General features: G+C 35.8%; 1 protein-coding gene across 1 annotated transcript in view; it reads right to left on the bottom strand.

The window, feature by feature from the left end:
- The window catches only part of GRM5 (glutamate metabotropic receptor 5), a 620904-nt gene that overhangs the window by 172798 nt on the left and 431384 nt on the right, over positions 1 to 16722 (bottom strand). The window contains exons 4-5 of the mRNA XM_044668936.1: positions 14569 to 14592; positions 11020 to 11053 (exon numbers count right to left, since the gene is read on the bottom strand). Of these exons, the coding sequence (XP_044524871.1) occupies positions 11020 to 11053; positions 14569 to 14592 (58 nt within the window). The remainder of the gene's footprint in view (positions 1 to 11019; positions 11054 to 14568; positions 14593 to 16722) is intronic.

A 16722-nucleotide genomic window follows, 5' to 3' on the forward strand; every position in this document is an offset into this window, starting at 1 on the left:
TTCATCGCTCTCTCTCTCTCTCTCTCTCTCTCTCTCTCTCTCTCTCTGTATCTCTTTCTCTCTCATCTTATCTAGAAATCTCTACAACATTCTAGGGCCATGTTGGCAAACCTATGGCATGTATGCTGGACAGTGCTGTTCCTTTCCCCCTCTCTACCATGCCTGAGGAAATTTTTCACTTCACCTATCCCTCTGCCCTATAGCCCAGTGGGAATATTTCCTCTCTCCCCTGTCTGGGGTTAGGGGGTGGCTCACATGCATCATGAGAGTATAGTTTGGGCACTTAGTCTCTAAATGGTTCACCATCATTGTTTAGGATATAATGAAACTAATATCCTCATTATGTGTTAGATGTTTCTCACAATATATGTAAATGTATATAGATAGATAAAAATAGATTGATAGATAGTGGGTGGAGGAAAGAAGCAGATTAATAAATAATTGTTGGTATCAGCTTTTATATAAAGTCTTTTAGTAATAAAATCTAAAAGTTTTTCATTTTTTAAATTCATTTTTCTTATTCCTTTTGAATCTATGCTCAAGCATCACACAATTGTGTTTCCTTCAATATGGATATTCCCTATGCACACTTGTTTTACCCCAGATGCTTTTTTATATTTTTCTTTTTTCTTTCTCCTCTGCAAGTACATATGGGCACTACAATAAAAAGATCCCAATGTAGTGGTTGTACCTTTTCTTGGTGATTAAAAAAATAAAAGTTCTCATGTTTGTTTTTATAAAACTCTGCAGCTCTTTTCACTTTTTCTTTTTATGGTATATGGTTGTGACTCATAGAACACCACATCTCTAAAGAATTAAAAATGAATATCACCCAGAGGCACATGGTGGGTGTGAGCAGGCTGTGATGTATTACAAATAAGGGACTTCAAAGAACTAGTGCAAACTATGTCATCAGGGGAATATATGGTTAAAAATGGATATTCATGTGATAAGAAGTACATAGAACTTTTTTTCTCAATTGATATTTGTATGAAATCCATAGAAAACAAAAAAAAAGTCTTACCTTTTCTCTGGATTTTTGCCAAAGCCTCTTAATTCATTTCCCCTCTCCAACTTAGCTTAATCAAGAGCTATCAAAAGCAGTTTTACCATGTCATTACCTTACTCAAAAAACTTGCTGTAGTTTCCTATTGACACTAGAATACAACAGCTAATCCTCAGCTTGACATGTAAGACCTTCTGTGGTCTAGCTAGGGCAGCTAGGTAGCATGGTCAATAGAGCACTGGGCCTGGAATCAGGAAGACTCATCTTCCTGAGTTCAAATTTGGCCTCAGACATTTATTAGCTCTGTGACCCTGGGAAAGTCACTTAACCCTGTTTCTCTCAGTTTCCTCATCTGTAAAATTAGCTGGAGGAGGAAATGGCAAACCTTTCCAGTATCTGTACTTTAAAAATAACACAAAAAATCCAAAAAACAAATGAGGTCACAAGAAGTCAGACATGACTGAAAAATCATAGACTAATTAAAATTGTCTAGATGCCATCTACCTGTCTGTTCTTATTATATTACTCCTCTTCATCAGCTCTGACTTCTAGTTAAATTAGACTACTGCTGCCTGATTTTTTTTCATTTTTGTAAGTTAACCTTGATTCCTATGATAATGCCCACATCGAAACCCAACTAGAAAGATTCTTACTTTCTGTTAAGGCTTCTAATTTCTCAGTTGCCAAATTCTCCGTGAAATCTTCACTAAGCTCCTTAGTTCTTAATGTTCTCAAATATCCTTAAACTATAACTATATGGAGACATGTTGCATTCCCACAGTGGAATATAAGCTCCTTGAGCTGTTTTCTTGGTCTCTGTACCCTTAAGACTTATGATGATGCTTTGCAAGCATAAGAAATGTTATTTTTAGAGAATCGTTTTTAGAGATTATTACTGAATATAAGTAGTTTGAGATCAACATAATGGGATAATCAAAAATAATATTGTTCAACTCCCATGTTCTTTGCCTTCTCTTAGTCTGGATAAAAAATTAAGACACTCCAGGTACTAATTAAATACATATAGGTAATATTAGGACATAATGTAGTAATGTCTGGAGATATTTATATATCTACCCATGACTTAATTTATCCTTTTTTGAAGAGTAGGTGGACATAGTACTAGAGTTTCACTGGTGTGAAATGTGTTTGCCACATGATTTACCCAGAATTTGTATGTAGCAAAGCTGGCACTTGAACCCAGATCCTCCCAATTCCAAATTCAGTTCTCTATTATGTTTTATTGCTCATCTATCATTTTACATAGGATTTAGATAGTTGTTGATTTTAATAAGCCTTTTGCACTATTTTAGCAAGATTTTTATTTCCAATTATAAATTGATGATGCCTACAAAATGTGTGGGAAATCTACTCTTATTATAATATTTTGAAATTAAAACACTCTTGCTTATGAACATTTGAACATATTTATAACTTTCTCAAGTTTCTGTTGAAACTTTTGCTCGTGACTGGTATCATGAGCGTGGAAAAGAAAGAACATGGAGTAACTGCATTGAGGGGGTATAAAGAGAAGCAAAGCTGATCAGTAAGAGTCAACTGAAACTGAGTGAGGAAGTCAAAAATTCAGGGGTATGAGAGCTAAAGTCCCAGGCAAACAGTAGGCTGCACATAGTTGATATTTCAAAGTGTGGATTTCTTATTCAGACTATTATGATGGCTAGAAAGCTAAGGGCATGGATTTCATCCTTTGTTCAGCAACGCTGGAGGGACTCCTGGGAAAGACTCCAAAAAGCAGATGGCAGCACACACTGTGTCCCCCACTCAGCCGGTGAGTTGCAAAGTAATTGTATCCTGCTATTGCTTGGGGTTAGACAGACTGAAGGAGAATTTGATTATAACTCCATTGCAAGTGGCATTTTTCAGTTGAGGAAAGCAAGGTTGAGGTTAAGTGACTTGCCCAGGGTAAAATGTAGATGATGATCATAGGATTTATCTCCCAGAGTTGAGAATAAAAATAAAATAATATGTGTTAAACATAACCACAATTCTTGGTACATAATAGGTATTTATTTCCTTCCTTCTTTCTAAGGACTATGAAGGAAATCTCAAGGCAATGGATTATCATATCCTCCATAAACTTATATGTTCTTTTAAAAGGATTTGTCAGAAAGGTAAATAGAGGCACAATTCAGTTACTTTGAGATGGAGATATTTTTTTGGAGAGAGTGGAGAAAAGGGGACAGTTTATTTAGGAAAAAAAGGAATAACAAAAATGTATAACAGTGACAGACCCATACTAATGCATTTGTTTCAATGTTACATAAGGAATGGGCATTTTATAAGTATATCGGATTATGTGTGGTAAATAGCACACACAAGTAATATAAAGAGCCCATAAAGGGACTTCACACTGTCTACACACTCAAATTGGTTTGTTGGGAACTTGGGCTGGGAAGCAGCAAGGTCAAATCCCATCTAAAAATATTGATAAACCAGATTATTATAACAACTTAGTAACTATTTCTTGGCTGACTATATTTAAGTTGTTTTTAAAGTAACTGGTTGTTTGAATTTATTCAACTTGTTTTCTCTCTTCTAAACAGATACATGTGAAAGAATAATCTGTTCTATAATTTTAAATCAAAATGGTTCCTTAAGGACTCCCTTCCATAAAGTTAAAACGGAAGGTCAGTTTGGAAGAGAAAGGAAAACCTCACCTTCTCACTTGTCTTCCCTCTTGCCTTTCAAGGGAGGCAAATGTCACAACAATAGCAAATTGTTTTCAGTTTAAGTATCTCTATCCAGAGAGAAAAATACACTCTGGGTCTTTAGGAAGGCTTGAAGAAGCTAACTAAGTGGAGAGGAGTGCTCTCCGGAAGCATTTGTCTCTACTTCTTAGATCCTGGAGGAGGAAGGTGACCATTAAGCCTTAAATAACTGTGTATTCAGAACAACAAAGGAAAGCCTGGTATATGATTTTATCTTTACCTACCATAAGAATGTGGAGGAAGTAGGGGAGGGAAGGAACACAATAGATAAAAAAAGGGAAGGAGTAGAAGAGTTTAAGCCTCAATTAGGCCTTTATCCTAATGCATTTTGTAGAGGTTTGTGAGATATTCAGTAAGACCATCAATAAGATTTCTCAAAAAAAAATTTAGGCCTTTTCTGTATAATGGGAAACTATAGCCAATTATCCAGTTATTATGAATGTTTTTGTTTACATCAGTTTTCATCTAGATTTTAAAAATCACTGACCCACCAGACCACCATAGAATATCCAATCAGACACATTCTCAATTCATAATTGGGAAGATATTTTGGTAAGAAATGTGTTATTCTGGGTATGCCAGATTTCTCCTGATGCTCTTTGTTCATCTTATTACATTGGTTATTCACCACCTCAAGTTTAGGGACCTAGTTATCTACTATTATGGTTAGCTTACTCTTGTTTTTCTTTCCACCATTGTTGGCAAGGGTCTATGGTATCCCAATATTGAAGCTTAATTCTCACTGGAGAGAAGGGAGTCTATATATTGTATCAGGTGAATTCTTTGGAAACACCTGAATCCCTAGTTTTGACATTTCTGGTAAGGGCTCATGCTATCATAAGATTGATAACAAATATATGCATGGAATATGATTGTTATAAGTTTTAGTGTCATTCTTGGGTTCATGAATCAGTCTATTTGATCAAGTTTTCAAACAAATTAAACCATTCTCCAGCTTGGTATTTTTGATTAAATTTTGGAATTGGTAAAAGTGGAATTCCAGTCTTGTCTCTGAGTGACAATGGGTGAATTATTTAACTTTTTAGATTCCAAATTACCTAAGACTATAAGTTAAAAATCAATTGCTCAAGGAATTTTCCATAATGGGAGTTTCTGTCTCTGAGGGAATCACATCTTTAAATAACTCAAAACAAAGAAACAAACCAAAATAGAAGAAAACACAAAGGAGCTAACAAAAATAAACAAAACAAAGCATGCCAAAACCAACCCAACTAACCAAAGAAACAACATGATCTCTTATCCCTTTGTTAGTCAAATTTTGTTCTTACTAAGGTTATATGGAAAGTAGACATTACAAATTACTTTTCTCCACCTTGATCTTGAACTTTTTCCAATTTACTCATTGATGATAGGATGTGGATTTGGCATCTAAATAGATACTCTACATCAGAATCTCAGAATCATGGAATACCAGTAGCCATCTTAACTAACTTCTATCTGAAAAAAAGAATCTCTATATAATATTCCCAAAGTGGTCATTTAGCTTTTGCTCTTTTTTTTAAGAATTTGATGATTAGAAATCCACTAACTTTCAAGTATGCTCTCATTTCTTTTTGGTATAACTTTAATTATTAGGAAAGATCCCTGCTCCCCTATATTACATTTAAATTTATTCCATTGCAGTTTCTACTCATGGCTACTTGTTCTGTCTTCTTGGGCCTGGTGGAGCAAGTCATCGTCCTTTCTTCCATTACAATAGTATAGGTATATAATATATAATTGACTATCTCTAATATGCCACCCATAGCATTTTCACAAGGAGACAGCAGCAGTGACAGAAGGCAGTTGAGTAGCCATAATGCCAAAATAGCAGCATGATGGGGGCTAACTTTTATATGTCAGACATCTGGTCTAGGCATCTGTTCTCTACAATTGCCAGGGGTTGTGACTCTGGAAACTGCTAGAATGTCCCAGAATGAGGATACCCATAGTTACTGTTGTGACACATCTACTTTAGGTTGCCATGGTGATTTAGGAAAACTCAGAGGATCTGCCTAATGCTCCAGTAGAGAAACTAAGTTCCTATTTTATTCTCTTCCAGCATACTGCAGAGAATAACCCCAAATGAAGAGGTAGTGATGCCAACAAAGATATATAGTCTTGAAATGGGGACACGTGCCTTTTGGAGACATAGAGACACTTGACCAGAAATATATATTATTTTCAACGAATATGCCAAGCCTGAAAGATGTGAGAAAAGCAACCTGCTGATAAACACCACTATATTCTGATTCATAGGTCACCATGGAAACTACAAGCCCATTATGCATACTTTCTTCAAATGAGAGAATAAGTCTACTTCACACATTTTCTAAAATGCAAACTTTTTTTTTTGGAGGTGGGGTTTCTTCTGAAAACACTAATTTAATGAAAAGAAACCCAGGGAGAAAGTTGAATCTGAGAAAACAGTTACGGTGCATCACCATAGAGCCTAAATGGGGAATATATTAAAGTTACAAGGCAGGAGAAGCCATCATCATGGAGATGAATATTGGTCACATATGAATACAAAGTATCATGAAAGCTCTCTCTTTTTTTAGATTAGATGTGTAATAGTTTCTGTTTATATAATACTTGAAGGATTAAATACCATTTTCCTCACAAAAGTTTTATGAAAGATGGAGCATAAGTACAAAGAGCTTTGTTGCTTAGTCTTTTCAGGCTCTGCATGTGACCCATTTGTGGTTTTCTTGGAAAAGATCCTGTAGTGATTTGTCATTTCCTTTTCCAGCTCATTTTACAGATGAGGAAACTGAGGCAAACAAGTGACTTGTACAGAGTCATACAGTAAGTATCTGAGGCCAGATTTGAACTCAGAAAGATGAGTCTTCCTAACTCCAGGCCTGGCAGATGGAGATCTGCTGTATCACCTAGAAGCCCCATACTAAGTACTACAAGGACCTGTTATTTTATTATTGTGAGCACCTTCTCTACTAAGGCAGATCACACCATACCATCTTTTATCCTACTGCTTATGGTCCCATAATTGCCCTTAGTATCATCTCATAGGCAGAGGACTCAGTTAATATGAATTGAATTAAATAGGTTTCGCACCTATTTAAAAAGAGTTTAGCACCTATATTTATGGAACTGTCTTCCTCAGAACAAACCTGTAGTTTGGTCAAGTTTTATTATACTTATTTTATAGATGATGCTCCTGAGGCTCAGAGGCTGAAATTCCTGAAGTCAGTAGGGCAAGAGAAGGGAAAGAGGAGAAAAGGGAAAGGAAAAAGCATTTTTATAGCTCTCACCACTGTCTTATTTTTTCTTCCTCCACTTAAGATACAGTTGAGAAAATATAGGCAGACAGAAGTTAAGTAACTTGGCCAGGATCAAGCAGTCAGTGAGTATTTGAGATAATATTTGAACTCAGGTCTTCCAGATTCCAGGTCCAGTATTCTAACCCCTACTTAGAAAATGATAGAGATACAACTCTAAGTTAAGTAATCTTTCCCCCATGATTAGCACACATGAGCCACGAATTCTTTTGTAGCTCAGCATTTCTAATAAGAGGGCTTAATTATTCTTGTAACCTTCTTCATCGTCTACTTCCTTTGATCCTTGGGATCATATCACAACAGCCTCCTCACTGTTCCTAGAACAAACTGCCCACCACTTTAATCATCTTCCCACAGCAATTTTCAATCTCTTGCTACCTACTGTCTCCCTGCCATGATTCCTTTACACATATCAAATCTCCAGAAACCCTTAAAGAAAACCCTTAATTGACCCTACTCTTCATTCAAACTAGCATTTTATATTTTACTTCCTTTTCACAACCAAATTCCTATGCAAAGTTCTCTTTAATTTGTGTTTGAACTTCTTGGCAATCTGGATTTCCAACTCATCACTCCACTAGACCTTTTCTCTCCAAAAGTACTAATACTATCTTAATGGTCAAATCTAATGGCCTTTCCTCAGTTCTCATTGCCTTGACTTCAAGGTACACTGTTGACTCTCTTCTTTTTGGATACTCTTCCTCCCCTGGGTTTTCATGGCACTGACCCACCTTGGTTCTTCTCCTTTTTCTTTGTCTATTCCTTAGTTTTCTAACCTGGATTTTCATTCATATTGCACTCCCTACTGTGGGAGTGCTCTAAAACTTTTCACTGGGGCTCCATTTTCTTTTCTCTCTTTTTTGTCTCTCGCTGTCTCTCTGTGCGGGTCTCTCACATACACAGATATGTAACACTGTTAATCCTTCTCTTCCTGGAAACTCTTTGCTCTCTGGGTTTTCGTAACACTGACTCCTCTTGGATCAACTACTTGTTTGACTGCAATCCCTTTCTGCCAATAGTTCTATCATCCTTCCTCTTACACAAGTTTCAAAAATCTGAATCATTCACAACTACCCATTTTCATTCAACTTCTACATGAATCAGGTCCTTCCTAACCAAGTCCTGTCATTTCCATCTCTGCAATATATAGATATACACACATAGACATATGCATCTATGTATTTATGAATATGTACACATATATTTCCATATAGAGACACATATATACACAGAGCCCATTAGTTATTTTCTAGACCCAGAGCTGCCACTCTCTTTTAGGCTCATATTATCTCACTTGGAATAATACTTCAATAGCCTTCTAATATACTCCAATATATAATCTATTCAGCTGTCACAATGATTTTACAAAAGTGCAGATCTGACCATGCTCACACACCCTTTCTCCCATTGAATGAATTCTTGTAGCTCCCTAATATCTTCAAAACTGAATATGAAATCCTCTGTTGGCTTTGAAATCCTTTCTAACCTGGCCCCTTCTCACTTTTCCAGTCTTCTTACACTTACTCTCCTCCATGTTCTTTATAATCCAATGACACTGGTATCCTTGCCACTCCTGGAAGAAGACACTCCATCTCCTGAATCCAAGTCTTTTTTCCTGGCTGTACTCCATGCCTGGAATGCTCTCCCTTCTCATCTCAGTCCCTTGGCTTTCTTGCTTTCCTTTAACTGTCAGCAAAATTTTCATCTTCTGCAAAACCCATTTTCCAATCTTATTTAATCTTAGCATCTTCCCTCTGAGAACATCCCCAATTTATCTTGTATATTTTTTTATTGGTACATAATTGTTTGCCATATTCTCTTCAATTTAGCTTAGGAAATTTGAAAATAGGATAGCTTTTTACTTTTCTTTGCATTCCCAGTGCTTAGCAGTGCCTGAACATAGTATGTGGCTAATAAATACTAATTAACTGATTAATTTGCCTAGCTGTTTCACCTCTTTCATATTCCCTTCCAGGGAAGCAGTTAGGTGATACAGTGATAGGGCACTGGATTTCACATCAGGAAGATATGTATTCAAAACTACCCTTAAATCCTTACTAGTTGTGTGATCCTGGGCAAGTTATTTTATCTTTGATTCAGTTTCCTCAACTATGAAATGGAGACAATAATATCACCTGGCTTTAAAGGTTGTTAGGAGGAGAATGAGATAATATTTGTCAAGGGTTTAGCATAGCACCTGGCACATAGTAGGTACTAATGCACATATGCTTCCTTTCTTCTTTTCCAATCTCTAATCTTTTTCTCCAATCCAATTTGTGCTTTAGGAATATTACTTTGAAAGCTAATGGTAATGGAAAGTAATATTCTTAAAAGTAAAGATATGATCTTTTCACTTTCTTTCTTCAAAATTTTCAATGGTTTTCTATTACTTCTTTTTTTTTAAACCTATAGCTTCTGTGTATTGGCTTATAGGTGGAAGAGTGGTAAGGGCGGGGGGTAATGGGGGTCTAGGGACTTGCCCAGGATCACACAGCTGGGAGGTGTCTGAGGCCAGATTTGAACCTAGGACCTCCCAGCTCTAGGCCTAACTCTCAATCCACTGAGGTACCCAGCAGCCCCATTTTTCCTATTACTTCTAAGATTGAATAACATCTTCTATTTGGCACCTCCACAATCTGTCTAGATATCTTTTCATTCTTATTACATATCACTTTTATTAAAGAACACTTTTTTTCTAGCCAAATTGGACCACTTGTTTTTTCCTGTGTACAATGCACCTACACCATTGGCTAACCCCAGTGATTGCCATGTAATGACTAGTTTCCTTCAAAGTTCACCTTCTATGTGAAGCCCTTCTTGATCTCCTCAGCTGATGGTTATCACCTTGCTCTGAAAATTACCATCCATTTGTTTTCTAAGTATTTACATATAGATGTATGAATCATTTTTCTCTATAGATCATAAGCTTCTTGAGATCAGGGACTTTTTTATTTTGTCATTTAGATTCCCAGCACCTAGCCCAATTCTTGGCACAAAGTAAGCACTTAATTGATAACTTATTATTGATGAATTCTTTATTTTAATACTCTTATCTTTCATCTTTGAATTAATACTGTATATTGGTTCCAAGGCAAAAGAGCTATAAGTGTTAGACCCTAAGCTTTAAGTAACTTGTCCTGGGTCACACAGCTAGTGTCTGAGGCCATTATTGATTGATTCTTATTTTTATAGATACCATCAAATGATCCTTTTTTTCCTGTAGTCTCTCCTCATTCTCTCTTGGAGCTTTGGTTTGTTGTTATAGTCATTGTTTCTCTGGGCATGGATTCACGTTTATTATTCAGCTTTTGTTAAGTATTTTCAAAAAATTTTAAAATTCATTTTCTATCTTGCTGTACAATGAAAAGGGTAATTAATTTTTAAAGGAAAAACACTTAGGTAAATGGATGGCTCATTCATATCTAAAAAGTGAGGAGGGATGTTTAGAGGCCAAAATACAAAGCATTTTCAAAAAGAACACATTTCATGGAAAGGAAAAAAAAATCACTTTTAAATTTCTAAGTGTTCAATGTAATTTTCAACAGACTGCAATTGCTCAAATTATTTATCCTGTTCCCCAGAAACATTTAGCTATTTATTATGCAGATATTGAAAAGGCAACTCATGGAATTTTATGTTTCTTTTTTGAGGAGGGAGAGAGTAAAAGCACAGGTTTATTTTCATCTGATATACATCATGAGTTTTCTTCTTTCTTCACTCTGACTTTCCTGTGTTGTCTTTCTGGATATACACAAAGAATGCCAGCTCATTTTGATATTACATTAATATATCAAGAAAATATGAATTTGTCAGTGTGGGAATTATCTTCACTAAAATAACAGATTGTATCCCATCTATAATGTATATTCTCATAGTATTGTTTCACACTCAGAGTTGAGATGTCTTGCCCATTGTCATAAAACCATAAGCCTTGAACCCACATTTTCTTGATTCTAAACCCAGCACTCTTGTCTCTGACACCAACCTTTCACCAACCTTTGTTACTATTTGATATTTGCCTATATGAAATACGATCACAAAGATATGACATATTTTTAAATTACAAAAACTCTCATCATATAATACCAACTGTACTTGGATTGTGGACTCACTAATTCTAGTTTCCTCCAATAGTGATGTCTATTGTAAGCAGATGGTACTTATAGATTAAAATCAAGGATTAGAAATCTCCAAATGCTTAATTTCCTCAAATACTCTAAGTAGAAAAGTTGGAATACCAAACACTGATAGATCATGATTAAAAAACAAAGGGTGAATATGGGAAAAAATATAGCTACCAATTATTCATCTGAACAATAACCCAAAAGATATGAAATCATGAAGAAGTTGAGCTCAACATTATTTTAAATAAATAAAAGAGAATTTGGATAATTTTTTATTAGATAAAAATAATTTTATTGATTAAATTAGTTTTCTCTAAATGTTTTGACTGTATCCTCACCAGTAAAAAAATAACAAAGGGGGGTGGTCAATCACCAAAAATATGTATATTTGCTTATTCATTAATGAATTTCATGTACTATTTTAATATTGATGATATACATTAGAATACTTATACACAAGTGAAAAAAGAAAGATATAAAGATGAAATAATATTCTGTCTTAGTGACTAGGAAGCCACTGGTATTTATTGAATAGGGGAGGAGGGAATCATATAGTCAGACCTGTATTTTGGGAAAACCCCTTTGGCAGTTCAGTAGAGAATGGAGTGTAATAGGGAGAGATTTGCGCTTGGGAGACAGTCTATTGAACTTCATGAGAGGTGATGTGGGCCTGAAAGAAGTCATGATGGTGTGCATATATAGGAAGGGAATATTGTCGTGGAGGTAGAATGTTGGGATTTAGCAGAAGACTGAATATGTGCTGGGAGAAAGTATAAATTCTAAGATGACGGCAAGAGTATGAATTTAGATGACTAGAAGAACAATGGTGCTCTTGATTGAAATAGGTACATTTGGAAGAGGGTTATATTTTTGGGGAAAATATAATAAAAGCTGCAAGATATTTTAATTTGTTCATGGTTTGTCATCCCATGTGACCAATTCCAAACTTTCAGTAAAGTAAAACATGAGGAGAGGAATCATAGTGTTATTACTTACTGGCTGTGGTCCAAGAATACATACACTCTGTAGGGCAGCATTAGCCCAGCTTTTCAAGTTCCCAATATCTAACTACAACTTCAAGCTACCTGTGAGCCCTCCATATTACCTCAGAGGGTGGAAAAGAAAGCAATCACTTTGGGACAACTGGACAGAGCAACGTGGCATGTAAAGAAAGTCCTCTAGGTCTGGGAAGATGGAGAACAGAGCAGCTCCCCCTCATCCACTTCTGCTAGGCACCCATGCCAATACTTCAGTAATGGGCTCTATGGGATGCTTACCACAGCTTTAAGGTGATGTGAAGGCATTATAATTAAAGGAGGAAGAGAAAGAATAATTTTACCTGTGCAGCTACTGGTGTGGGTTCCTGAATCTTATTTATTTTTTATTTCTCTAAGAGACTGGGATTTTGCCAGGACAGGTGAGGCCAGCAGTATTGGGGTGGGGAGAGTGGGTTAGTATTGGCAATGATGGGGAGTGGTACTAGTATGCTGGAGCAAAACTAGCAACTTGTTTTAGTGGAGAGAGTGAGATCATTGACAGGTTGACCATGTATTCTCTGGGGTCATGCCTCACCTCTTAAGGGATAAGACTTTCAATTTGGTTAAAGCACAAATTTAGGCATGAGTTCCCCAAATGAAGGAAGGTGGGATCAATCAGTTTTGCCATATTCTAAAGCTACAGACTTCTTCATCCTTCATTTTGGCCAGTCATAGGAAACAGGATGGTGTAGGGGTAAGAGAAAATGGAAGTGAAATTGGAAAACTTGGCTTTGGATCTCTGCTTGGATACTGTTGATATATCCCTTAGAAGACCAATAGAACTTTCTTGGCCTCAATTTTCACATCTTCAGAATGAGAAGGGTTGAACTAGGTGATCTCTAATGGCTTTCCCATCTCTAAATAGCATGAATCTTTAATTTTATATGATGTAGTGACAGAAGCAAATAAGGCTGAATAACCAGAGTCACATAGCTAATAAGTGTCTGATGCTAGATTTGAACTCATTACAACTACTACTGTTGGAAGTGTGGTTTTCAACATATTTATACTTAAAAATCATTCAAATGCAAGGAACTATCTTTAGTTATGTAGAACTGAATGTGCAACTATCTGAGTGAAGATTACTCAATGACTTTTAATTGATGATGAACATGTGGCAAATTGAAATCAGAGATCTAGAAGGGAATATGTTGGGGTCAGTACTTAACTGGGTAGTGAACTTGATCTTGTTTTCTATATAGTGAGAATTCAGCAACTTGCAAGTAAGAAGTTTGACAGATGGCCTTTGTGAATAAAAAAAAGTGGTTAATGTTTTTCTTATTTGACTGTATTCTGTATTATTTCCCTTTAAAATAGAATCTTAAATTGAGAACAAGTTTTCTGGCATTTAAAGCAACTCTAAGAAGGACATGATCCAAAATATATGTTGAGCCAAGACTGTCACATTAATCCCTAACTGAAAGCTCATTTCTTCAGCTATTATAGGGATGATAATGGGTCTTTACTCAGCAGATCTAACCATGTAAAACAGGAAAACATCAACTATCTCTTACAGGGATGATAAATAATGGAATGCTATCTCTCTATGCTCAGATTATTTCCATCTGGAGCTCCCTTTCTTCTAGCCATTGTTGATATAGTTCAGAGAATGTTTTCTGACCCTGCTAGAGTGTGCTGGCTAGCATAATTAGATGGTGGTCATAAGAACTTAAGACATATAACATCTCAAAAAGTGTGGATAGTAGGAAGCCCCTTAATTAAGGTTTTCTTTGGTCCCAGGGAATTAATTACTCACTATAGCATTGGAAAATTCATTGCTGAAATGAACACCACCAAAGGACACTATCTTTGCACCTACAAACATATGAGGTCTTTCTCCCTTTATAGCTCACTCCCTCTAACTTTCTTTTTTTGTTCCATTTTTTTTCTTTTTTCTTCTCTCTTCTTCCTTTCATCTCGTCCTTACTTTCTTCCTTTACTCCATTCCTTCAATCTTTTTTTCTACCCCAGGCAATATTTACTGATTTTAACACAGAAGTGAAATGATTTGTATTTTTATTATTTGTTGTAATTTATGGGACTATAAATTTGGAGATCAAAATTATCCTTAGAGTCCATCTGGTCCAATGATCTAATTTTAAAGATGATAAAGTTTTTACAGAGAGAGTTCAAATAAAATTGTCCAGCTTTGTATAGCTAATAAATGTATATCGGAGGATTTGAACCCAAGTTCTCTTTTCACCAAGTTCTGTAATTGTAATTGAATAAAGTTTTCATTCTATACTTTAAATTTCAGTGATGGGAAGTAGAAAGATCAACGTCAATACTTACACTGCTGGAAAGAACTTGTTAAGGGCTACTATATTATGCCAAGTAAAATGACTTAAATGTTTTATGTATTTCTCCCTAGGCTCTGTGTTTTCAAACTAACTTTAGCTGCTCTGATTTTTTCTCCATTTGAAGTTCAATATCTCTTTCCCCTCTAGCACCTATAGAAGGAGGTCTGTAAGGGCATCACTGCTGTGCTATCATCCACAACAATGTGGTCATATAGTTTTTTTTAATGGAATTGAACATCAGTAGTCAATATTCTTAGAATTAATGATTCATAGACGATGAATGTAATATATCAATTGATCAATTAATCAATAAACAAGCTTTTATTAAGTGTTTACTTTGTGCCAGATATGCAGTAAGCTCTGGGAATACAAAGAAAGATACAATTCCTTGTTTTCAAGGAGTTTACATTCTAATGCCTGACACCATATGTAAATAACTATGTAGATATGAAATGTGCATTTCTCAAAGCCAGGAAAATTTGAATTCAATGTGCCCCTCTGACGTACACTAGGTCTGTGACCTTAGGCAAGTCACTTAACCTCTCAATGACTAAAGCAGTTCTCTAAGATTATAAATTACAGAAAAGGGGCTAACTTGCATTTTCATAGAGAATATACCTACCCAACCATTCTCTAAATCAGTTGTTCCCAAACTTTTTTGGCCTACCTCCCCCTTTTCCAGAAAATAATATTACTTAGCCCCCTATAAATTATTTTTTTAATTTTAATAGCAATTAATAGGAAAGATAAATGCACCTGTGGCCATCACCACTCCCCTGGATCGCTGCAGCACCCACCAGGGGATGGTAGCACCCACTTTGGGAATCACTGCTTTAAACTAATGAAATCATAGATTCAGTCTTTGCCCCTTTCTAGAGCAAGTAAATCTGGAAGGAAGCCTTAATAAGCTGGTATCTCCCTTTGACCTGTCTACGTACAGCATTTTTATAGATAGTTTGGATGAAAGTATAGCTTCTCAAATTTGCATACAATCCAAGTCTGGATGGGGCTAGCTAATATGCTGGTCAGATAGATCTGATAGTCTGATAATCTCATAGTTTTAGCTAGAATAATGGGCTTGGGTAGTTGAAGTCACCAAGGAAGAATAACCTGGAGAAGATAACAAAAGAAAAGGGGTGTGATCATTGCCTTAAAATATTTGAAATCATTTTTTGAATGCTGGTATGTATAGACAATAATTCTATTGGCCGCAGTGGGAAGAAGTTGCAAAGAGTTGGATTTTACCTGTGTACAGAGAAAGTCTTTCTAATAATTAGAGTTGCTCTAAAGTGGAAAGGATTGCTTTGGAAATCTTCAGCATCCTCATTATTTAAACAGAGGCTGAATTACCACTTGCAAAGGAAGTTGTAGAAAGAAGTCAAGGTTAGGTCTGAACTGGATGAGATATATTTTCTCAAGGTGTATTAAAAGCAAATGTGCTTTAATAACTTTTATTGGTTACATGTGTACAATTCATAATGGATTTTTCCTCTGAGGCTTTCAATTAAAAAAACAAATATTTTTACAAAGAGTAATAACAGGACTTCCCGGTCAATAGAGATAAAGATTAAAAAGAGAACCAGAAGGAGGAGATATCAGATTACTTAAATCAGAAAAATTCCCTTGTGACATTTATCCTCTTTTTTTATGAGGTTAGATTTATAAAGTGAACAGACATGAGGCAATTCCTTTTCATTTCAACATTTTGTCAACTATTTCAGAAAGCTGTCAACAGATTTTTTGGTTAGGACTTTGTGGTGTGAACATTCAGGCTTCAGATGCAGATATGTTGAATTGAGGAAGGAATTAGTTCACTTTTTATTTTTTAAAATAAGACTGGTAAAATGATGAAAATAAATTCCAATTTGTTGTATTTGAAAACTGTTATTAATTCAGAATATACATAAACTGCCAAAAGGCATGTATTCTTTGTGATTAATTAACAAATTAATAAGTGATATACCTGATATTTTGTCACAGACTTAGGCATTTTTTTAATCCTTCATTTCTGTGTATTAGCTCCTAGGTGGAAGAGTGGTAAGGGTGGGCAATGGGGGTCAAGTGACTTGTACAGGGTCACACAGCTGGGAAGTGTCTGAGGCCGGATTTGAACCGAGGACCTCCTGTCTCTAGGCCTGACTCTCAATCCACTGAGCTACCCAGCTGCCCCCTCAGAGTTAGGCATTTCAAATAGGAGGATGTAGAGAGTTTTTTGGGGGGAGGAATT

This window comes from Gracilinanus agilis, chromosome 3 (genome assembly GCF_016433145.1).
Source record: "Gracilinanus agilis isolate LMUSP501 chromosome 3, AgileGrace, whole genome shotgun sequence".
Taxonomy (NCBI): Eukaryota; Metazoa; Chordata; class Mammalia; order Didelphimorphia; family Didelphidae; genus Gracilinanus; species Gracilinanus agilis.